Source organism: Marmota monax, unplaced genomic scaffold (genome assembly GCF_021218885.2).
Source record: "Marmota monax isolate L192 unplaced genomic scaffold, Marmota_monax_Labrador192_F-V1.1 WCK01_AAM20220418_F8-fsc00042, whole genome shotgun sequence".
Taxonomy (NCBI): domain Eukaryota; kingdom Metazoa; phylum Chordata; class Mammalia; order Rodentia; family Sciuridae; genus Marmota; species Marmota monax.
Genome location: NW_026693008.1, coordinates 2,875,512 through 2,900,889, shown reverse-complemented (window position 1 = coordinate 2,900,889; position 25,378 = coordinate 2,875,512). Strand labels below are relative to the sequence as shown.

General features: G+C 40.2%; 1 protein-coding gene across 2 annotated transcripts in view; it reads right to left on the bottom strand.

Moving 5' to 3' along the window:
• LOC124098193 (cadherin-related family member 3-like) overlaps positions 1-25,378 on the bottom strand; it is a 66,513-nt gene that overhangs the window by 5,218 nt on the left and 35,917 nt on the right. Inside the window, exons 8-17 of one of the 2 annotated variants that reach the window (XM_046452930.2) lie at positions 24,092-24,269; positions 22,288-22,450; positions 19,853-19,955; positions 15,528-15,626; positions 12,030-12,262; positions 4,891-5,062; positions 3,251-3,492; positions 1,601-1,797; positions 830-849; positions 662-726 (exon numbers count right to left, since the gene is read on the bottom strand). In XM_046452930.2, coding sequence (XP_046308886.1) covers positions 662-726; positions 830-849; positions 1,601-1,797; positions 3,251-3,492; positions 4,891-5,062; positions 12,030-12,262; positions 15,528-15,626; positions 19,853-19,955; positions 22,288-22,450; positions 24,092-24,269 — 1,472 coding nt within the window. Of the gene's footprint in view, positions 1-661; positions 727-829; positions 850-1,600; positions 1,801-3,250; positions 3,493-4,890; positions 5,063-12,029; positions 12,263-15,527; positions 15,627-19,852; positions 19,956-22,287; positions 22,451-24,091; positions 24,270-25,378 lie in introns of both variants that reach the window. The other variant, XM_046452929.2, reaches the window with a different exon arrangement.

Here is a 25,378-nt window from a genome sequence, read left to right as displayed (position 1 = left end):
TGAGAAATAAAGTTCTGTTGTTTAAGCCACCCAGTCTGGTATTTTGTTACAGCAGCTCTTAGCAAACTAATACAGGTGGTTAGGTGGCATCCATTTCCTAAGGGAAGAGGCAGGGGAAAGAAGCCCTGAGTGAGAACAAGCTCATGAGACAATGTCATGGTCAGTAAAGACTCAGGTAAAAAGGTCCTTGGAGGCCAGTGGAGAGAAAAATTAGAGATGAAAACTAAAAATGCCCTTCTTTTCTAGCCTACATTTAATTTTCCTAGAACCAGTCTTACCCTGCTACACTTGGTTATGTGAATTATTCAATGAATATGAGTCAGCCAGTTTGAAAATAATTTGCGTGCTCTAGGGCACAGATTTCCCATCTGCTTAAAAACTCGAAGGTTGAAGAACTTATTCAGCTCTATCAAATATATAATTTATTTTCAAATATTGCTTTTATTTTTAACTAATGATGAAAGGTGCAGGATTTCCATTATCTAGAGTTGTTCTGGCTGCAGAAACAGATAAATTGAAATTATGTTATTTCCTTTCTCTGATGCTTGTGTCAATTTACCATATGTCTATTTCATGGAACCTCCATTTGCACAACAACTATGAGGAAAATGTAGCGTGATTTTTTTTTTTAACCATAGAGGGATCACAAAAATGCACTTACTGTTAACACTTCTAATTTTTTACTTCTGCTTCCTGTAAAGACCTTTTCTTTCTGATTATTATCCCCTGTTCCAAAACAAATAAACAAAAACAGGTATCTGGTGAGAGGCACGTTAAAAATCACACAATTTAAGGATAATTGTGTAACAATTGGCAATCTATATCTTACCTGCAATATACTTCATTCGTCTGTAGAGAAAGAAAATTTGACAAAATATCAGCTTCATTATGCTAACACATGGTGAAAAAAATCGATTTCATTCAATAGTCAGCACATGACTATTATTACATCATCCTGTATTCCCAGGAAAAAAAATGAAATATTCTATGAGGAATAATAAAATGGTCTGCATCAACTACCACTACACACTTAATACACCATCAATAAATTCTATTTAGTTAACGAAAATTCAGTTCCAACTCTAATTTTGAAGCTATGATATTTTGTACCCTGATGAGCTCTTTTTGGATAATGATAAAAGCAGCTTCATTCTATACATTTTTTGGATTTTTCTGTCCAGCGTCAGACAGATGGAAAGACACCACACAGATGCTCAGAGAGGGTACCTGCATGGATTACCCATCCTAGGCTCACTCCCAGCAATGGTCAAACAGCTGTCCATCAAAGTACTTGCAAAAAAATAATAAGGGAGAGTTGTTTATTTCTAAATGTATTTGTTTAAAACATCTTCCCACCGAAAATCTGTTGCAAATGTTCTATGATATAATTCAATAATTTGTTGTTACTAAAAAGAAAGGTCCCCAACTGTTTCTGGGATGGAGTGGGTTTGGGATCAATGGTGAAAAGGGTTTTGTATCCCAAATGCTTTCCTCTGTGCCCCACAAAAGCAAAATTAGACAGAGCCCTCAGATTGGAGATCACTGAACCTCAATTGATTTTAACTCTTCACTCAAAAAGTTAGAAAAAAAAATCACATACTTGGATCTGGACTTGGAGACTTCTTTGGTCATTAAATGACAGCACTCCATAATGTTTCCATATCTCCAAAGCAGAAAACACACCCAGGAAACCAATCCAGCAAAGAAAAAAGCCATCAGAGTGAAGATGAAAGGAATGTACCAGTCCCGGGATTTGTATGTGTTGATAGCTGTGTACACGATGGTCAGACCTTTTCTCTGCTGGGAAAATTATTTCAAAGCAAACAGAGCATTAGTTGGTGTTTTCAGAGAGCATCTGTTCACACACACAGTAGCATCCGCACAGAGCCATAATTCCACACAGACAATGGGGTATTGACTCAGGCATACTTATTTTTATACTCCACAGGTGATACTGAGAAATACCACAACATAAAGAAGCCACCCAATTAAGAATATAAAGACTTGAATTGCTCAGCCATAAAGAAGAATGAAATTATGGCATTTGCTGGTAAGTGGGTGGAACTGGAGACTATCATGGTAAGTGAAATAAGTCAGTCCCAAAAAACTAGAGGAGGAATGTTCTCTCTGATATGTGGATGCTAATACACAATGGGAGTGGGGTAGAAGTTCATTGGGTTAGACAAAGGGGAATGAAGGGAGAGGAGAGGGATGGGAACGGGAAAGATAGTGGAATGAATGGGACAGAACTTTCCCAAGTTCATATAGGAACACACGACCAGGGAAACTCCACATCATATCCAACCACAAGAACGGGAAGTTAGACTCCATGTATGTGTGATATGTCAAAATGTACTCTACTGTCTTATATAACTAAAAAGAACAAAAAATTTAAAGACTTGAGCTGCATTCAGTGACCATTCTGTGATCCTAAACAAACTATTTCTCTTTTTGCCCTCAGTCTTCCCATCCATAAAAGGGGGCTGAACTAGATGGTATCTGAGGTCCTTTTAGGTTTACATGCCCCCATTATCTGCTCCACATATAGTTAACCCTTTTGTGCAGTTCAAAGGCCAGTATATCTTGAAAATCATATATTCTGGTGAAAAGATATACCACCTTTTTTTTGCTTCTATTTCAGAGGATAGAAGACAATAAAATATACCCTACACTGTTCAACAGAATAGACTTCACCTTGGGTGTCTCAGAAGCCATTCTGGAATTCTACGGAAACACTGAATATCTATTTTTTAAATGATAAGCTACTAGAGGGTCTGCTAAGCTTCACAGGGTTGGATTGAAGATGTGATGAGCAGATGAATATATGCCATGTGGTACTGTCCTGGCACTCTGTGGGTGCCCATGACCGTGCATTGCATGGCTGCTACAGAATAATCATTTAAGGTGCCTATTTGCTGAGAATTTAAATTGATAAAATTCATTGAAATTCACTGAATATCAGGCTTTTCTGGTAGGCAGGGCTTTCAGATAATTCAGACACAATTAGCTACTTAGGGGTCCTCTATGTACCATATGCCATTATCACAAATTCTTTTCCACCCATATCATTTATATGAACAGGTGCACACTGTAAAATGTGGCCCGGGTGGTTGGATGGGGGCAGAGCTTTCAAGTGGAAAGGCATTTGGGGGAAGTGTTGCCCTGATCAGACTTCTAACCTTCCTAAATAAAACTGGAATTTACAGTACAGTATTTTCTGCACAGAGACTCAAATTCTATAACTCTTTACTTCAGAACTTGTTGGAGGAGGTGGCGTATTAGCTCTTGTCACATAAATATCTATAATAGCAGTGCCTGTCCTGGGCTTGCTGGATTTGCCGTATTTCAGATTGTCATCAATTACGTGCACCACAAGATGGTACTGCCGCCGCGGTTCAGTTCCAGACTCAAACTTAAAAGGATTCTTCACGATCAATTTTGGAGTATTTGAACCTCGAATTGGATCAAATCCAAAGTGATTGTTCTCATTTCCTTTAAAAGGAATAATTGAAAAATCAGAATCATATTAAGATACATTGATCTCCTCAAGCGACTTTAAATTAGTATTTTAACCCCATAGGGGTTAAAATAAATTTCCATTGTATCCTGAATTCCCAAATCTATACATGGCTTTTAATAAAACTGAGATAAAAATAAGCAATAAACATAGTTGGTTAGAGAATACATTTTCAGGTTAAGATCATGAGTCTGATGTCCACACATGGCTAGCAAAGCTCATGCTAATGTCTAGCAATCCCACCTACCTGATTCCTCTTCCTTAATCTTCTACTCAGAGCTATTGCATTTATACGTTTATCTAGGTCAGTATCAAATGAACCAGTCAAACCACAGAGTATCTATAGATTCCCCTAAGTTGAAGTCTTCCCTATGGCCTTGGGACATTTTTATAAACAAGATGCACATCGTCCCTTTCTTCATGGAGCTTATTAAATTATGAAGCAAGGGGAATAGATATCAAAGTAGTCCTCCTAATTAATTGGCAATGTGTTTACTGATCTCCAGGCTCCTGTTCTTTTAGACAAATGAGACAGAAGTGGCCTCTGTGCTTTAAATTGGTCTCTTTTTTATGATGGTTCACAGTACCAAGTAACTTTTTTTTTTGGTACTGGGGATTGAACTCAGGGGCACTCAACCACTCAGCCACATCCCCAGCCCTATTTTGCATTTTATTTAGAGACAAGGTCTCACTGAGTTGCTTAGCACCTTGCTGTTGCTGAGGCTGGCTTTGAACTCGAGATACTCCTGTCTCAGCCTCCCAAGCTGCTGAGATTACAGGCATGCACCACCACCCCTGGCCCAAGAAACTTTTTTATAGTACTTATTGTAGTTCATAACTTTATAATTGTTGCAGTTACTATTAGTTTAATGAGCAATGAGAGACATAAATATAGATCCTTATCTGTCTTGGATACTTCTGTGTACCCATTTCCTAGCACAATGCTTGATATATCATTGGTTTCCAGGAGCTGTCTTCCACAGAAGACAAGATAGTGACTAAAGTTGATTTAGATCTGTGCAAATGCAGCAATTATATACCCAAAACATCTATCTTAATGGACTTGTATCTTCAAAGGGAAGGTGGCTGCTCTTCTCAGCCAGCACCATGGACAGCGGACTTAGCTCCTAGTGCAACCCTTAGCCTTTCCCATGCAAAGTACTTTGTGGTCAAAATATCCATGAAGTCACTGATACTCCCATTATAGGAAGAAATAAGTTAGATATGTAGAAATGAAAGTGAGGCCTTGAGGAAACTTAATGCTATAAATATAAACTTAATCATTTCTAGGGTTATGTATCATGCCTTACACAATATAACTAATGTCAATTTGACACATGCACATGATTAAAAGAAATAATTAAATCATCCACCAGAAGCTATTTCAAAGCGCATTTCAAAATCTTGTGAATCTCTGTCGTGACAGCTCAGTTTGAAGCCATTGACGTTTGTCCCAGCAACAACGTTGTCAAAAATGACGGCTTTAGAGAGATAGGGTGTGCAGACAGGTGCTTCATCATTCTCATCTTCGATGTCAACAGTGACCTGTCAGGCGATGGGGAGAGAAGAAACATCACATCCACATCGTGTGACTATTTGTGCACAAAATCAGAAATAAGCAAAACTGGGTAGAGACAGATCATTTGGAATTATTAAATTAAAAAGTCTCCAATTTTGAGTTTGCAGAAATGTTCCTGCAGATTTGGATTCTGGCTGTCAATCAACTAGTCAGTGGTTTATTATTTCCTGGGTCAACTGTGACATTCAGTGTAGCCATTACGGAGAGATGTGGGCTCATTAGAGGAACCTTCGGAAGGCTCGCAAATTATGTAAATGATGACAAAAGGAAAGCTAAAGAACAGTGCCTTGAAAAGTTGTAATCCCTTGAATGCTTTAAATAGCTATGCTTAATGGCAAACATCTTTCTTAACGAAGAGCCTCCTCTTCACTCTTCCTTGAAGTCTGGTTTATTTTATTGGTAACAATACGATCACTTCAAATATGCTCTGACCTTAATCAGAAGGTGTTATCAATCTTTGCTTAATTAAAACACTATACACCAGGAAACTGACTTACCTGGGAAAAGATCAAAATATCAAGGATTTTAAAATGTCAGTGATCGAATGAATGCTAGTCAACCTAGAAAGGTTACCTGCCCACCTCTCAGATGACTCATAACTTTTTCAGCAACATTCACAGAAGAATCCCGGGTGTGCCTACATTTGCAAGTTTTATCTTTTCAAAAATGTTTTCTGTAATGTTTTAACGATGCAGCTAAATTCTTAGGGAGTCATTCATTCTTTAATGCTGCTTCTATAGATTGAATACTTGTGCATCCTATTTAATGTGAGGTATTATAAGTACATGGATTTTAGGGATATTTCTGTGATATAATGAAAATAGCACTGGACTTGGACTTGGAACAGAACTCTTGATTGAAACCTGGGTCACCTACTAGCTTCTTTATTTGGTGTAAGCAGCTTAACCTTGCTTTTCTCAACCTTTAAATATAAGGTCTGTGTGTGTGTGTGTGTGTGTGTGTGTGTGGTTTTCAGATGCTTACTTCTTTTTTATTTGTTCTAATTAGTTAAACATGACAGTAGAATGCATTTTGACACAATGTACACATACAGAGCACAACTTCTCCTTCCTCTGGCTGAACATGGTGCAGAGTCACACTTGTAGTGTAATCATACATGTATATAGGGTAATAATGTCCATCTCATTCCACCATTTTTCCTACCCCCAACACTCCCTCCCCTCCTCTAACTCCCTTCTGCCCAATCTAAAGTTCCTGCATTCTTCCCTACCCCTGCTCCCAATTATGGGTCAGCATCCACTCATCAGAGAAAACATTGGTCTTTGGTTTTGGGGGGAATTGTCTTATTTTAGCCTGATATTCTCCAGATCCATCCATTTACCTGCAAATGCCATAATTTCATTCTTCTTTAAGGCTGAGTAATATTCCACTAAAACACAAAATCTTAATCCCTACCATCCTATGACTGGCTGGGGGCACAAATTCATTCCTTTCAATGAATATTGATTCAACATTTTCTATGTGTCAAGCACTGGCCTAGACATAGAAGCTACAGAAGTGAACTGAACAAAGTCCCTGACCTCTAGTGGTGGAGGCAAAGCAATAAACACACTGGCAACTCTATTAGGCAATGTCATACAGTAACTGATGCTATGTGGTCAAGGATATCGAGAACAGCTAACGAGAACTAAGGTGAGACGGTGTTCAGAGAAAGATTTGTTTTTGACCCTTTCTCCTATGTGTGTGTGTGTGTGTGTGTGTGTGTATGCACACACGAAAGTTCATGCAATGGGAGATTTACTGGGTGTTCTATTCAGGGGTACTCTATGACTGAGCCCCGTCCTTTTTATTGTATTTATGCATTTATGCATTTTTTGAAATGAGATCTCACGAAATTGCTATGACTGGCCTCAAAGTTGTAATCTTCCTGCCTAAGCTTCCCAAGTCACAAGGATTAGAGGAGTGCACACCACCCCACCCAGCTCCCAGCTCCTATTTCTTCCCTAGTTCCCCATATTTGATATTTGTCCTTTAAGCAAGTATGAACTCATGAAGTACATAGTATTGATGGTGAGGTTTTTGCTTTGCATCAAAGATATCACATTACAAATATATTTTTAAATATTTTCAGTTGTAGATGGACACGATACCTTTATTTTATTTATCTATTTATTTTTCCGTGGTGCTGAGGATCAAACCCAGTGCCTCGCGTGTGCTAGGCAAGTGCTCTACCACTGAGCTACAGCCCCAACCCCGACAAATCTTTTCTGTTCCTATTTCTCCCACACAATGCCCTGTCTGTTCTTTCTATACTGCCATTTCCAGAACTAGTTTGCTATTTCTTCTTGATTCTTAGTACTCCCTAGTATGTATCTATTACTTATTCATTCCCCTAATGATGAGCACATGGATTGCTTCAAATTTCCACCATTACACACAATGTAAAAGGCCTTTACCTACAGGTTTCATTGGGGCAAAGATATTAAAGTGATCATGTGAGCCATGAAGGATATGATTTCCAGTCTTAGCGTGTTTGAGAAACAGCAAGACGTTCACATGGCTGGATTGGAGTAAGTAAGAAGGAGAGAGCTAAGAGCTGGTTTTAATTAGCTTTTTTCACTGTTGCAACTAAAAGACCAACCAGAACAACTGTAGAGGAGGAAAAGTTTATTTGGGGGCTCACAGTTTCAGAGGTCTCAGTCCATAGACAGCAGGCTCCATTCCTCGGGGCTCGAGGGGAGGCAGGACATCATGGAGGAAGAATGTGGTGGAGGGAAGCAGCTCACATAGTGATCAGGAAGCAGAGAGAGACTCCACTCTCCAGAGACAAATAGAGACCCCAAAGCCACGCCCCCAATGCCCCCTCCTCCAGCCACACCCACCTGCCTCCAGCCACCACCCAGTTAATCCCATCAGGGGTTCATTCACTGGTTGGGTTAAGGCTCTCACAACCCAGTCATGTCTCCTCTGGACCTTCTTGCACTGTCTCACACATGAGCTTCTGGGGGACACCTCACATCCAAACCATAACTAGAGCTGAAGATGAAGAGGCAGCCAGAACCAGGTACAGTGCTGAATACCTGTAATCCCAGCAACTCAGGAGGCTGAGGCAGGAGGATAGCGAGTTCGAAGCCAGCCTCAGCAAAAGCCAGGTGCTAAGCAATTCAGTGAGACCCTATCTCTAAAGAAAACACAAAATAGGGCTGGGGAGGTGGCTCAGGGTCAAGTTTAATCCCCAGTATCCCCCTGTCTCCCCCAAAAAAGCGGTAGCTAGAACCTAGATCGTATAACCCCACAGATCTTGCAAATGATGTTAGAGCCTTTCTAAGTGCAATGGGGAACCAATGGAGAGGTTTGAGAAAGAGGTGATTTGTCTTTTAAATGGATCCCTATGGTTACTGTACACAGAGTAGAATGGAAGGGCACACAAAGAACTGGAGGACTTATGTGTTGAGCCTGCTACACTAGACCACGTAAGGACAATGGTGACATAACCAGGTGTCATAGTTTGGATGTGAGGTGTTCCCAAAAGCTCCTGTTAATGCAGGGCTTATCATAGGTAAAATAATAATGATAATAATAATAATTTGATTGTGTATAACCCAATCCCTTCTTCCTACTTTGAATAGAATGACCTGATGGGATGGGAACTGAAGAAGGTAGTCACTGGGGATGTGTCCTGGAAGGGTGCATCTCCTGGAAGGGAGCTGAGCATCTCTCCTCCAGGGTCCCATCTCCTCTCTCTTTCTCTCTGCTTCATATCCACCATGATGTTCTGCCTCAGCTTGGGCCCAGAGCCATGGCGTTGGCACCTGTGGACTGAGAACCTCTGATCCCATGAGCCAAATCAAACTTTTCCTCCTCTGAGTTGTTCTTGTCAGGTATTTTGGTCACGGTGATGCAACCTACTGGTAAAACATCAGAATTTTAGCAGTCGACAGGTGGGAGGTGGAAGGATTCGGGACATTTTGAAAGTAGAGAGGATAGAATTGGTGGCTTTCTTGGAGAATTCAGAGTACCTGATAGTGATGAAGGGCCCAGACTTAATCCTACCTCTTTCAACTGAGTTCCCTTGGATACACTACTTAACTTCCACACCTTGGGAACAGAATTCATCCATCTGTGAAAAAGAATATTAGAGATTGCCCCCATAGAATGGGATTGAGGAATAAATGAAACAATCAAGGACATATCATATTACTTGATGTTTATTAGATTCTTAATAAAAAGTGGATGGGACAATGGTGGTGGTGGTGATGATAGATCCCCAAACTTTGGAAACTACAGACCAGTCTCCCTTTCCTGAACTCCTCTGTATCAACGGTTTGGCATTTGCTATGGGCTCTTTAACTTTTCATGTATTAAAATTTTAAGCTCCCCACGGGCATTCAGGGTACCTTAGGCTTCTTTGTAAACCAAGTTATTGTTCGTAAACACCCAATAAATATTCATTAAAAGGAAGAGGGAATGAACATGTCCCTGCTTTGCATTTAGGCAAAACATAAATTCTTTTTATAAGAACAGAGCCACTTGAAATTTTTTTATTCGATCTGCTTTCCCTTCTGCTCATTCGTAATAAGTGAATGATAATTGCCGGTGGTGTCATTCTCTACTATTTGGGGAGTTCATAAATGTCTACTGGAAAAACTGCCACAGGCAGTTCACTCTCCTAGGTATCATCCCGACACGACTAAGCCACATAATTCCAACTTCGTGACTGTAACTCAGTCCCTGCAAAAGTCACTCTAATTGTTGACGTGAATAGATCTGGTGTTTTCCTCACCATGACACACATAAAACCCAATAACCACAAAAACAGAAATCTGGGGGGCTCTGTACAGCGGGGGGTGGAAAGGTACAGTGACTCACCAGGCCACACAAGGCTCTCATAATTCCTTCATCGTATTTCTGTCTCTTCTCCAGTGACAAAACCTTGTAGTGATTAATAACACACACCACACAGTAAATTCAGCAGCACTCACTCCTGGTGTCTTCCAAGAGTCCTTTGATGTTGCTACAGTAATTTAGAGGCCCACACCTTCCCTCACTCTGAGGCCAAGGGAATGCACCATGATTAACCACTGTCATTGTCAACATCACCCTCACTAAGAAGCAGCCTGGGTTTGAGTGTGGTTCTAGAAACTTTGTGAGTATCCTCAGGTATGTTTCCTGAACTCTGTGCCTTGGTTTCCTCATCTGTCGGGTGGAAATGATCATAATATTGCCTGCCTCACACATTTAAGATGAGGGTTAAGTAGATCTGTATATGGAGATGGAGATGACCTACTCCTAGGATAAAAACTGGCTCATGCTAAGTGCTCAAGGTATATTTGCTATAATTACCAGTTCACTGATCCAGTGAGAAGGACAGGAGTTAGTATGTCCTTCATTCTCAACCAAGTCTCTGACTTCAATCACAACATGCACAATATCAAAGAAAACATGAGAGTGAAGAGAGAACCTACAGAAAGGTAGGAAAAAATCCTTCCAGTTACTCTTCCAATGAGAGATTAATATCCAGAATATACAAAGAACTCAAAAAACTCAATGCTAAGGGAAAAAAAATGAACAAATGGGCCAAAGAATTAAATAGAAACTTCTCAAAAGAGGAAATACAAATGGCTAGCAAATACATGAAAAAAAAAATGTTCAGCCTCTCTAGCAATCAAAGAAAGGCAAATCAAAACTGTACTATGATTTCATCTCACCCCAATCAGAATGGCAATGATCAAAAACAACAATAATAAATGCTACAGAGGATGTGGGGACAATGTCCACTCATATATTGCTGGTGGGAGTGTAAATTAGTACAACCTCTCTGGAAAACACTGTGGAGACTCCTCCAAACTCTAGGAATAGAACCACCATCCAACCCAGCTATCCCCCTCCTCAGTATATACCCAAAAGAACTAAACTCAGCCTATCACAGTGAGACACCCATTTCAATGTTTATAGCAGCACGATTCCCAGTAGTCAAATTGTGGAATCAACGCAGATGCCCATCAACAAATGAATGGTTCAAGAAATTGTTGCATATTTACACAATGGAGATGCACTCAGCCATAAAGAAGAATAAAATCAGGACATTTGCTGATAAATGGATGGCAATAGAGAAAATCATGCTTCTACGTGAAATAAGCCAAACTCAGAAACCAAGAGCTGAATGATTTCTCTCATAAGTAGAAGCTAGAGAAAAATAAGGGAAAGAAGGTGGCAGGAAAGGAGCTTGGATATCATAAAGATTTAGGATAGATTAGTAGTGTTGGGAGACGCCCCGGCTTCAAAGACTAACTTCTCCATCCCCCAAGAAGAGCCGTCCAATGGTGAGCCCTGCTGGCTCACATGATCCTTACCCACCAATCAGAAAGCACCCCAGCCAACTGTCAAACCCTTCAACCATTAAACTGTCATAACTGTCAAACCACCCCAGGCTCTATAAATATGCAGAGCTGTTCCTCAATAAATGGGCATTTTCTCCAAGGGCAAGCCTTGATTGTTATTTCAGGTAGAGTAGGAGGAGAACAAGGAAGAGAGAGGAAGGAAGGGAAAGGGGTAGAAATACGGAATGAAATGAACAATTGCTTGTTGCCTACATATACAAATGTACCGGAAGAATTTCACCTGTTCATATATTCAGAAAATAGTAACCAGAAATTAATAAATAAAGGAGTGAAAGGAAGATCAATAGAAGAGAGGAGAGAGACGGGGGAGGGAAGAGGAAAGAAAAAGGGTGGGGAGGAGGGGGATTGAAATCAAATTCCTTGTATGTGTCATTTTGTCAAAATGAACCCAAATACCATGTTTAATTATAATGCTATAAAAATATAAATAAATAAATAAATAAGACAAATGCAAAGGTTCTAGAACCTTCGAGAAGTAGGAGACATTTGTAAGCTTCTCCATTCCCGATGGCTATTCTTGTTGGACCATTCCCATTAGAACAAATTAGAACATAATCATCTCTCTACTTACTGTGGTCACTCCTGTGCGAGGATGAGCTGTGTCGCAGTCCATGGCTTCCACGGTGAGGTTGTATTGCTTCACAGACTCATAGTCCGGCTGTGTGGTGAGTTCGATCATTCCAGAGAGAGGGTGAATCCAAAATCTCTGGACTACCTGGATGTCTCCCTTGATTATCTTGTAGGTCAGACAGTTGGGTGGGTAGTCTTCATCAATGGCGGTCACTCTTCCAACTTTGTGGAAGGCTGCCAAGAAATTGCAGAGGGTTCATTCTTCTTAGGCGCATGCATTACCCTCAAAAGTTGAACCTGCCTTTGATCTTCAGATAGTTTCACAATTTCTCCAAGGGAGAACCCAGATCCCTTTGGACAATGAAATGTGTTTGAAGACTCCACCTCTATGTGATAGGAGGCACATTTAGAGAGAGTCTGTGGCTACTTTAAACCATGTGGCATAAGTCAAATGATCTGAGTTTAAAAAATAGCACAATACTACTAAGCTTAGTTAATCTTAGTATTATGCTAAGATTAGCATCAGATACTGGTTCACAGAGCAGGCTCTTAAACCAGAAATCAGAGGTTCCAAATCTCAGCCCTGTCACTTGAGAGTATAATTCATTGGCTATTTCTATATCCTCTCTGGACTTTATATTCTTCATTTACAAATTAGGAATAACAACAGTATCTTTCATACATTCTTATTGTGAGGAATGAATGAGTTAAAATAAATAAAGCCCTCAGGGTAGTTCCTGGTACACAGTAATATACTAAATAATTAGATAATGATTCATACACATTCTCTTGTTGAATCTTCTCAACAGCTTGACAATATATATACTACTACTATCTCCATTTTACGGTTGCCACATAATCCTCCCCTCAGGACTGTAACTTGGTCCACATGAAAGTTATTCTGGTGGTGACTGCACCTGTTCTTTTACTTTGAGAGCATGCTCAGGCTTGCTGGTTGAAAGACAAGGGAGGAATCCATGATCCCAATCACTCCCAGACAAAGCCAGGACAGACAAAGCCAACTCTCACAATTTTGAGCAAGTCCCAGAACATGGGCTTATTGCTGTATTGCTCTAATTTTTGTGGAGTTTGTTGTAGAGCATACTGGTGGTAATAGATTACAGTTAGGCTGGGTTTACCTCCAATCACTTTCAATTTAAATCATAAACTCCAGAGCAGATACTTTGCATTCTCCAGTTAGTAAAATACTTCTGAACTGTGTTTGGCTAGCCCACAGATAGAAATGTAGGACATTTGGGCTGCTAATAATCAAGAATAAAGAATGTTAGACCCTGTCTCTAAATAAAATAGAAAAAAAGGGCTGTAGATGTGGCTCAGTGGTTCAGTGCCCCTAGGTTCAATCCTCAGTACAAAAAAAAAAAAAAAGAATAAAAAATTGTGATGAAGAAACCATTTCAGGAGCTGTCTCTACCATCTTGGGCAAGCTCATGGATATCTTTCTCTGATGGCCTCCTTTTGCCAAGATTTGTGAGTCTTTGACAATGTGCATAATTTAAGCAAGAATTGACCACTCAAGACACCAAGAACAGAGAAAACACATTCATGAAAAAGAATGTCTTATATGGCAATTCCAGAGTATAAACAATCCAACCTGTTGCTTGTTGGAAATGACCATCCTTAAGAGGAAGGAGTCACCACTGACACAAGACCAAACAGAAGAGGGCACAGGTGAAATGGCCATCTCTATTATATAGTCCTGGCTAACACTGGAGCCATTTTCACATTATACCTGGTTAAGTATAATGAGAATCTTATTCTTCCGTAGGTGTAAAATTAACCTTTCAATAAAAATGGAAAGTTATCTTGAGCATCTTTAGCTGAATTTTAAAATAGAGTAATTATGAAACCTTGTAACTCTGCCAAACTTCCTCATCAAAAACTGCTGGAAATGAAATAAGTTTTCCCTTGTGACTCACAACCCAGAGTGATTTAATTTTCATGTGTTTTCTTCTAGATCATTACTGATAAAAAATTTATTTTTGCCTATGCCAACTCCCCTCCAGAAGTTTTCTTTCAATTTATCACATACCATCAGAACATTTTTCTTTTTTTCTTTTTTTTACTTTAAATGTTGCTGATTCCCATAATTTTATTAAGGGAAAAAACTTCGTATATATCTCAAGACACATCTAGGTCCCCAATGCTAATAAATTCAGTGTGAGAAAAGACTCCCACCTTAATGAATTTTTAAAATGTCTTCAAGATCTATAGGCTAAATGTTTGATATTCTGAGTACAGTCTGTGTTCAAGGTGGTTTTAAATTTGCAATTTACTCCTCAGAGCAAATCACCACTAAGTTCTGATGATCCTCTGATAAATACCTCCTTGGAAAATCAACACTATGCTAATTTCATTCAGTTTATGTACACTAGAGGGAAAGGTAGAGAAATTTCTTGGGGGTGGGGGGTGCAGGGGTACTGGGGATGAACTCAGGGGCACTTGACCACTGAGCCACCTCCCCAGCCCTATTTTGTATTTTATTTAGAGACAGAGTCTCACTGAGTTGCTTAGGGCCTCGCTAAGTTGCTGAGGCTGGCTTTGAACTCATGATCCTCCTGCTCAGCCTCCCTAGTAGCTGGGATTACAGGTGTGCACCACCATACCTGGCAAGAAATTATTTTTCAGCAAGAAAAATATTTTAGCACATTGTACATCATAGATACTCCATTCAGTAAATGTTACTGGTATTATTGTTATTGGCAATGATAACATGGCTATTTTAGTATGTTTCCTGTAGTTAGCATACATTCAATTATGAGTCCTCAGCTCCTTGAGATAATTATTGTAATCTTCATCTTACAGAGAATTCTCAAAGGTTATGTGACTTGTCAAAGGTCATTTAACTAGTGGTAGCAGGGACAGATTTGAGTTCAATCCTATTGGACTCCAGTGTGATTTGATTCCAGTACACAACTAGTTCCATCCTTGAAGTACTAAAATCAAGCCTGGAGGATGCACCCTCCAGAGGTGCTGAGGATACATTCCTCTCTTAGATGTCAGAAAGTGTAGATGTCACTTCTGCTGCCCTTTCCAAATCTAATGCTCCCTGGTCTATGCTAACAAATATGTCCTCATTCATATCTAATTTACAACTGAGATAGATCCCTAACCATGATCTTGACTCCAGACCTAAAGTTTTGAGCTCAACTCTCAGAAGACTTTTAAATTGCATCAGAAATGACTGCATTGCCCCTACTTCTTTAGACCTGGCCCTAGTTTTGAGGCTAAAGAGAAGTGGAGTGAAATAAACTTAATACTGTAGGTTTATCCCTTGCAAAATCCTAGATCTGATCTCAAGGGAGTCTTTGGGGGAATCATCAGGATGATACATTGAAAATTCACTTGCTCTCTGAAGATGCTCCCTCATCTGCTTGCATTCTGGAGATTTCCATGGTCTGATTCTATCAATCATTCCCTTGAGATCTGATGGAGTTTCCTTGTGGATGCTTGTACATGATAGAAGCAAGGGAACTCTTACCTCCTGATGTTTCCAGAACGGAGAATGAATAGTGTGCAGCTTCAAACACGGGGCTGAAGTCATTGGCAGGAGTGATCTCCACGATGATTGTTACAGTGACTGTGAAATCAAACAGTGACCAGATAAATGCTTTGTTGTGGATAATGTCATCGCCGTTTTATTCTACAAACCAGCAAAACAGGCCCCAAGATGCAGGATTAGCAGAGGATTCTGAAACTACAACAGGATTCTCTTTGCTTACAAATGATCCCTGTTCCCAGACTGTGCTCTCTAGAGAATTCTAGTGCTAGCCAAAGCAATTTTGTCAAAGACATATAATGCACTACATTTCATATTCTATTTTATATAATAGATATGTGTGTATCCATATATATCATATACAAGTGCACAATTATATTTTATATATATATAAATTTGGGGGGGTACCAGGGATTGAACCCAGTGGCACTCTACTACGGAGCCACATCCCCATCTCTTTATTTTTTTCTTTGTTTTTAGTTTATTTTCTAACTTATACATTAAAAATACACTTATTTTTACATATTAATGGAGTAGTATGTGCTTTATTTATTTATTTTAATTTGTTATATATGACAGCAGAATGCATTTCAATTTCAGAATGCATAGTACACATATATGTACTTGGGGTAATGATGTCCATCTCATTCCATCGTCTTTCCCACCCCCACTCCTTCCCTCCCCCTCCTTCCCCTTTGCCCTATCTAAAGTGCCTCCATTCCTCCCATGTTCCCCGCCCCACATCCACATTATGGATCAGCATCCACTTACCAGAGAAAACATTCGGCACTTGGTTTTTTGGGATTGGCTTACTTCACTCAGCATAATATTCTCCAACTCCATCCATTTACTGGCAAATGCCGTGGTTTTTAATGCTGAGTAATATTCCACTGTGTATATATACCACATTTTCTTTATTCTATTCATCTACTGAAAGGCATCTAGATTCACAATTTATCTATTGTGAATTGTCCAGCTCTGTATTTTTTTGTATTGAGACAGTTGCTTTGGACCTAATGAAATTGCTAAGGCTGGCTTTGAACTTGCAATCCTCTGCCTCAGCCTCCCAAGCAGCTGACTTTACAGGCATGCACCACCCTGCCCAGCTAGGGGAAATTTTTTAATAAAAGTAAGAAAATAATTAACATTTACCATGCAAGATCACTGACTTGATATTGGGATTATTGTCTTAGTATCACAGGTAAGAAACTCAGATTCACAAAATTAAGTCTGTAGCCAGTGGCCACAAAGCTAATAAGCAAATGAGTGGTTATTAGAACAAGATGTGTCTACCAATATCTCCCAAAATATCTTCTCTGAGATGTTAATGTTTCAAATACAAAAATCTTAAATTGAATAAAAAGATTTCTTTATGGCAAGACTTTTTAAAAGTTCCAATACACCCTTATAAATTTTGAATCCCCAGGTATACATAGCTCCACAAACTCTTTGACCATGGACTTCTCTCTTAGTAGTTTATCTTGCAGTATTTATGTTTTGAAAAATGCTTATATACATCTTCTCCTGAAAGTCCATGTCATATATGACAAACAGAAAATATAGTCTGGCACCCATACAACTTTTGCATCAGGAAATAAAGAATGCCCACAGATTCCCTGTTGCAAAAGTTCTATGGATCCCAGGTTAAATTTTGGTATATCTCAGATACTTTGGTACATCTTATTACATGCTTTTTTTCAAGGGATAGAAGCTACAGCTTTCATCACAATCTCAAAGATGTCCATGACTCCCAAGAAAGCTCAGAGTGTTGTTCTATAAATAACATAATTACAGGTGATTTAGGTCAAAGTCTATATATTTCCTTCAATAAATCCAATTTCCATGTTGCAAGAGCAGGTACCATTTACAGATCTGCTATCCTATGATTTTCCTGCAACCATAAAGACTCAACATTGTGCTAATTAGATGGCCCATAAAAACAGACTGAAGCACGTGTGTGGTGTTCCAAGCTCCCTTTATGAGCAGCTGCTGTGAATGTTTTGGGGTGTGAGGACCAGAGGGGATATGGATCTATTACTGGGAGAGATTTTATCTTCCTTTTCCAGATTGCGAAAAGGCTCAAATCTGGTGAGAGTGGCAAATTCTTTTTAGTTAGTTTGACCATAAGAATGAGTAGTAGCAAAGTACTCTGGCCCAGACCGAGATGAATGAAGGCAAGATGGGTGGGAATAGGAAAGACAGTAGAATGAACTGAACGGAACTTTCCTACGTCCATGTGAGAACACAACACAGGGAAACTCCACAGCACCTACAATCACAAGAATGGGATCCTAATCAGAATATGTTATCCTCTGGGTATGCATGATATGTGAAAAGGTACTCTACTGACATGGATATCTAAAAAGAACAAAGAAACAGGGGCTGGGGTTGGGCTCAGTGGTAGAGCGCTCACCTAGCATGCACGAGGCACTGGGTTCGATCCTCAGCACCACATAAATGTAAAATAAGGATATTGCATCCACTAAAACTTAAGAATAAATTTTTTTAAAAAAAGAACAAACAAAAAAAGAATGAGTAGCTACAAGAAAAAGCATCCATCCTGTAAGGGCAGTTGGGCTACGTAATAAACTGTGGCTTAAGACTCTACTGTGGGGATCAGAGTGTCCACGTGAGAAAACCTCTGGGCACGCTGTCATGCTTAGGTCCCTGACTGCTGCACGTCGCTTCTCCATAGCTGGGTGATTTAGGCCTACGAATCACCTTTTCAAACTCAACTCCACTAAAATACTCTATCAGTGAGTCAAGATGGATTGAAAGGGTCCTAGGTGTGTCAACGGACACTCAGCATTAAGTGCCCTTGGGTTGCAAACATATAGATGCACTCCACACTTCTAGGTCCATGAAAGACACAGCACTCTTTCCTTCTCAAGCCAACAATCCAGACAACCACCACCAATGACTCAAAGTTGTCACAAGACAGGACACCCAAGTAAATGCCCCCCACAATCTAGGCTCTCCCTACCAAGCATTGACAATCTACTGTTAAACCTACACTTGCCACCAAAATATCCACCTCTTGGACATCCTTAATGCCAACCACCTGATGGATTGCTTGCTACCACACCAGGTACAAGGACAAGGCATCCTTCACATTAATGAAACATGTAACCGAAAATTTTGAGAATCTCTATTTTCATAAATAACTCTGTAGCCAATAAATTCAATCCTAGACTGGTAATATGTAGTGAACATGTAAATGGCCCTTTGAGGGGCATTTGATGTGTGTGCTCATGAGTTCAACAATAAGCAAAGAGAAGCAGGTGAGAGGCAGTGGACTGGCCTCCCTCGTTCGCTAAGTACTCCTCTCTAAGTACTAAGTACTCCACTCGCTAAGTACTCCACAGCGCGCAATTAAAATATGTATTAAACACTGGTTTGCAATTTGCAAATGATGACTATTAAATCCTCCAAAATGCCAGCCAAGGGTTTTATAGTCATAGAGTCTAGGTGAACTTAGTCTCACTACACCAAAGATCTATCCCACCCCAGGCTGGCCCAAAATGGTGGTGTAGTCACAAGAAAACTAAATGGCAGAGAGAGATAACCACAGGGTACTTTCATGTAGGGGATGAGCTGTGGGACTTGGCATGTGACTCATGACTAATGGCTCTACCTGGATCATCTAAAATAATTCCAATAAGATATTGTTTGAAATATTCTAATCATCTATATATTTTGATTATGTTTTTTGATGGTTGGGTTTTTTTGTTTTGTTTTGTTTTGCTATTTTTTTTTGGGGGGGGGGGTTTACTGGGGATTGAACTGAGGAGTACTTGACCACTGAGCCACATCCCCAGCCCTTTTTTATATTTTATTTAGAAACAGGGTCTCACTGAGTTGCTTAGTGCCTCACTAAGTTGCTGAGGCTGGCTTTGAACTCACGATCCTCCCATCTCAGCCTCCCGAGCCACTGGTATTACAGGTGAGCACCACTATTTGTTGACTTATACCTGACTCTTTCTAATTAAGAGGTGATTGGCAATAATACACATGAAGTCATTCAAGCTTTAAGCATCAGTTGGGTTTGTCCACCCACTGCCCCTTCTAGCTTCAAGGGTCTCTAGCCAGAGCTTTATTTAAGAACTGTGTATCCTTTAAGTGCTGCTAAAGGGTAAAAAAAGACCTCCCAGATCTAATGCAAACTTCCAACAGAAGTCTAATTCTCCCCTTCCTCTTTTGCCTAACAAAAGTATCCCAAATATGACAAATCTTTACATTTCAAAATCTAAAGTGAAGAGGCTAAAGAATAGGAACTTATTGCTCCTTGAAAAGTTTATCAAGATTACCTGTATGGGACGGACGCAGGTCATCAAATACTGAAATCATCATCTCATAGATATGTCCTGCGGCAACCACCTCTGGGTTCTCATAATCCAAATCTTGGGCAACCTTAGAGAACAACATTATTTCAGCTAAAAGGACCATTTTTTTTAATGCACTTGTTCTAAGTAATAAACCACTCTAAAAAAGTCAAGTGTATGGTTATTTTCATTTCCTAGGGATGACACCCAAGACTGGCTGAGGCTAACACAGAAAAGTCAACGTTTTGGTGGAACAAGGGGGCATCTTGGATTTTCATCCAGAGAAGCTGACTTTTGAGAAAACATCCTGACAGAGTAAAACAAAAAACAAAAAAAAAAATTCAGGATCATATCTGGTCTTCATTTTACCTTAGGAAAACATGTTTAAGAGGAAAAAATATTTTGAACAGGCTTTGGAAGTAATATAATATTATGAAAACATAATTTATTTCTATTAATGGTAAACTTCATTGTATTTCAAAAATATTTATTGGGTACTAATTAGATGCCAGTTACAATCAGAGGTACTAGGGATACAGAAGTAAATAAGATGAGCCAGGAGTGGTGGCACACGTGGCTTGGGAGGCTGAGGCAGGAGGATTGTGAGTTCAAAGCCAGACTCAGCAAAAGCAAGGCACAAAACAACTCAGTGAGACCCTGTCTCTAAATAAAATACAGAATAGGTCTGGGGATGTGTCTCAGTTGTCATGTGCCCCTGAGTTCAATCCCCAGTATAAAAAAAAAAAAAAAAAAGTTAATATACTCAGCCATAAAGAATAATGAAATTATGTCATTTGCCTGTAAATGGATGGAGCTGGAAACTATAATTCTAAGTGAAATAAACCAGTCCCAAAAATCTAAAGGTCAAATGTTCTCTAGCATACAGATGCTAACCCACAATGTGGGGAGAGGGATGGAGAATGGAAGGTCACCAGATTAGACAAAGGGGAATGAAAGGAAGGGATGGGGGATGGGAATAGAAGAAACAGTGGAATGAATGGGACAGAACTTTCCTAGGCTCATATATGAACACACGACCAGGGAAACTCCACATCATGTCCAACCACAAGAATGGGAAGTTAGACTCCATGTACATATGATATGTCAAAATGCACTCTACTGCCACATATAACTTAAAAAAAAAACAAATAAAAAATTTAAAATAAGTAAATAAATATGAACCCCTTATAAATGTACATATCTTGCCCTCTAATAAGAGCAACAACCAAACAGACAGTTACAACAAAGTCTATTAAGAGATGTACAACCTATCATGTGAATCCTTAGCAGAGAGAACTAAGCCAGTTAAGGTGGTAAATGAAAGCTCTTAGGAATAAGTGACATTTAATACCTAAAGATAATTATTCAAACATAGAGTTAGAGATAAGTGATGAATGGAGGTAGTTATTCAGATACAAAGGAAATATATGTAAAGGCCCAAATCTTGCCTGTAATCCCAGCAGCCCTGGAGGCTGAGACAGGAGGATCCTGAGTTCAAAGCCAGCCTCAGCAAAAGCGAGGTGCTAAGCAACTCAGCAAGACCCTGTCTCTAAATAAAATACAAAATAGGGCTGGGGATGTGGCTCAGTGGTAAAGTGCCCCTGATTTCAATCCCTGGTACCACCCACCCCCCAAAAAAATCATATTTACAAAACTTCCATCTTCATTCAAAGTTAATTATTTTTAAAAAATAAAGAACTCAAGAATCCTCTTGGTTCCGGCCTAAACTTCCAAAATACATAATATATGGAAACACTCAGCTTGTACCTTGTGGACTTCATCAAGAAAATGTGGGATAAGAGCCAAAGAAAGAAAAAAGTCATCAATGACTTTCTCAGCTATATTTTCTGGCTAAGGGCAGGAAAGGAGGTTGATGATATTTGGGATAAGGAACCAAACTGGCACTTCGAAATAAAGACCTCTGGAATTTTGAAGTTAGCAAAGGGATTTCTTCTAGGGATTTCTTCTAATCTTCTAAGGCAGAATGACATGCTGAGAAATTTAAAAAAAAAAAAAAAAAACATGTTCATACTCTGTCAATGGAAAGTTTAGAATCTCCAGAGGGTAGAGAGAGGAGGGACCCATCAACCACTCCCAAAGCCAGAAGAATAAGCCTTCACCACGCATGGAGTCACACAGAATTCTCTCTAAGGAAATCAGGGTGTTTTTTCAGCTTCTGATTTCCCCAGCTAAATAGGAAGTAAATTATTTTGTGCTCATTATAAACAAAAAGAAAATGAGGGCAGACAAGCAGCAAGATAACGAAGGATTCATCCAAATGCCTTCCAGCAAGACAGCAAAGGAGCTGAGAATTCCCCTCTGCGGTCTCAGCTCCTCTTCCAACTCCATTCCAACTGTGACCAAGAAAGCCTCTCATCTCCTTGGGAAAGCTCCCTGGAGCTACAGTAGGTGGAACTTACCCGGATGGAATGTTCAGCCTTTGGCACTTGCTCAAAGAGTTGTCCAGAACCGACTGGGCCTGCACTTGGAGCGTAATGGATTGCATTAGGAGGCTCATCGAGGTCATGACACGAGAGTTTTGCAACCACGGTGTCTTTCGCAATCACCTCCTGGCCTGTGTACCTGTTTTATTGTTTAGGAAGAAAAAATCATTTTAGATGGACATTCTTCAGAAAGGTAATGCTTTCCCATATCTGCTAGTATGGGGGGGGAATGCCTTGGTGCAGATGTCCCCCTTTATCCTGGAGCAAACAGAGCAGTGACTTTGGTGAGACTTCCTGCTTTGGGGAGACTGTTCCTTTCTTCACCCCAGTGGGCCCTTGCTTGGGATGGGCAGTTCATCGAGGCTTGCACGGGGATCTCGCTTCCCCAAAAGCTTCCTCTCTCTAAATTCTAGTCATCCTTTGACAATCTTCCCTGTTCCCTGATTACCCACAAGCCTTTCCTCTTGACAACTAAAACACAGCACCCAGGACTCAGTTGTCTTGTTCCGTGTGTGTGTGTGTGTGTGTGTGTGTGTGTGTTACTGTTGTTTTCTTATGTATGATTATATTCTACCTGACTAGGTAGAACATCCTTACAGCAAATGATCGTGACAAATACTCATCCTGTCACCTCCAGTGCTCTGGGTAGGTGTTTAATTAGTCAACTATGATCCTCCTGGAGGAAGGAGAAGGAGATGAAGAGAAGAAGAAAAGATTTCATTTTTGGGTGTGCCTAGTCTTGTACTAAACAAATTCCAAGCACAGATCAAATTTGATCCTTAAACAATGCCATGAAGTAGGTGTGATCATCCCTATTGATAAGTTAGAATACTTGGGGCCCCCATGGGACCCCAAAAGGTAGGCTAAATTTTTTTATTTTTTATTTTTTCAGAAATACAGGGGATTGGGCTGGGGATGTGGCTCAAGTGGTAGCGCACTCGCCTGGCATGTGCGCAGCGCTGGGTTCGATCCTCAGCACCACATACAAATAAAGATGTTGTGTCTGCCGAAAACTAAAAAATAAATATTAAAAAATTCTCTCTCTCTCTCTCAAAAAAAAAAGAAAAGAAAAGAAAGAAATACTGGGGATTAAACCCAGTGGTGCCCTACCATTCACTGTATATGTCCCCAGCCCTTTTTATTTTTTTATTTTGAGATAGGATCTCACTAACTTGCTGAGACTGGCCTCAAACTTGTGATCCTCCTGCGTCAGCCTCCCAAGTTGCTGGGATTACAGGCATGCCCCTGATAGAGTAAGTTATGTCATTTTAAAAAGAAAAACTGTCCCAGTGGTTCAGGAGGCTGAGGCGGGAAGATCACGAGTTCAAAGCCAGCCTCATCAACAGTGAGGCAGTAAGCAACTCAGTGAGACTTTGTCTCTCTATAAAAAAATAATGTATATATTCAAAAAAGGCTTGGAATGTGGCTCAGTGGCTGAATATCCTGAGTTTAATCACCAGTTTAAAAAAAAAAAACTGGAGATTAAGGACTTAGGTAAATTACCAAGATCACACAGTTAATAGCCATAGTACCAGAATTCCAAGCTCAGGGCTATGACTCTAAATCTCTAGCCTGTATCATTTGCTAACTGTCAGATTTTGGAAACCCAGCTTTCAGTCATGAACAGATCAACAGGTCATTTTTTGAGGACCATGACATAATGCTAGACAAGAGTCAACTTCATGAAAAACCACGTCCAGGTAGGCCAATAAACACAGCACTGCCTTAAACCACTCTGAATTCTTGCCCCTGTCCATCCCCCAACCCCATCTTAGCCCACCTAATCAGATATCTATCACAGAAAGGTGCGTTGTCATTAATGCCACGAATATAGGTCGTCACTGGAATTGCTGCACATCTCTGGTCACCATCACAAGCCTTAATGGAGAAGGACTGAACTCTTGCAAAACCAGCTGTCTCCACATCCAGACGGGTGGCAGTAACCACAGTCCCACGTTCTGTAATGACACAGCACATCTTGCTCCAACTGGCCCAGGATGTCATTTTCAAAATTACTTTATTACATATGTAGCTATGGAGAAGATAAAGTGCAGATTCTGCCCCATTCGTTAGAACTAAGAGCTGATTCGAAGCACAGGCACGGTGTTTAATTATTGATGCCAAAATGTACGGTTCGTATTAGTTCACTTGTAGCAAAAACAAAACTGGTTTTGGCTTCAGGGAACAGAGAAGAGTCTCTGGAAGAAGAGCCCCTTATTTTAGGATGTGAAGCATGTGTAGGATCAAGAAATGGTAGCGAATAGGAGGAGATTATTGCTGGAGGAGAGAACATCGCAAATGGATAAAAGTACTGGATTAGGACTCCTTAAACTCCTATGGACAGGTCTTGAAAAACTAGGGACAAGGCAGCAGTCTAGTTGTTAGCTTGTAGAGTAATAGACACTCAGTCACAAGGATCAGGATGAGGATGGAGAAATAGACAAGGACCAGAGGAAGCAGTATCTCCATGGTGAGACAGGATGTCCCGATTGCCACCCAAGGGCAAAGGGAACATCTACGGGGAAGGAAAATAACTCAATTTGACTTCTAGGAAAAAAAATCATTCTAGCTCTTCTATGGAGATTCCTGCAGGCGTTCAAAGTGAGAACAGAAACCCAGTTAAGAGGATCCGCACAGAAATGCTGGTGAGAGGGGATGGTGGCTCTCCGTTGGGGCTCTACCGAAAGCAGAATCTGAGATGAGGATTGGAGTGCAGGTCCTTCATTTGGGAGGTGACCCAGGGCAACGCGGCATGGGGGAAGTGACACAGGGAAGACAAACTCCCACTAAAATGTGCATTATTAAGCAAATTACCACTGTAAGCAAATAGAGCTTAATATCACTGGGGACCTCTGGGAGCCAGTGCAGAACACACAGTCGAAATTGGATCGTGCCAGGGCAAAGAGCTGGAATGTTTATACGCCCATCCCATTCGTTGGCTGGGAGCTCCCAAGGGGTAGAATTTCTCCATTATTTTCAACCTGCTGTGGGAGGGACTGGGGGGAGCAGCTGTCAGAACCCAAATAATCCCTCAAGCAAAGAAATCTAGATATTGGCAATTGGAAGC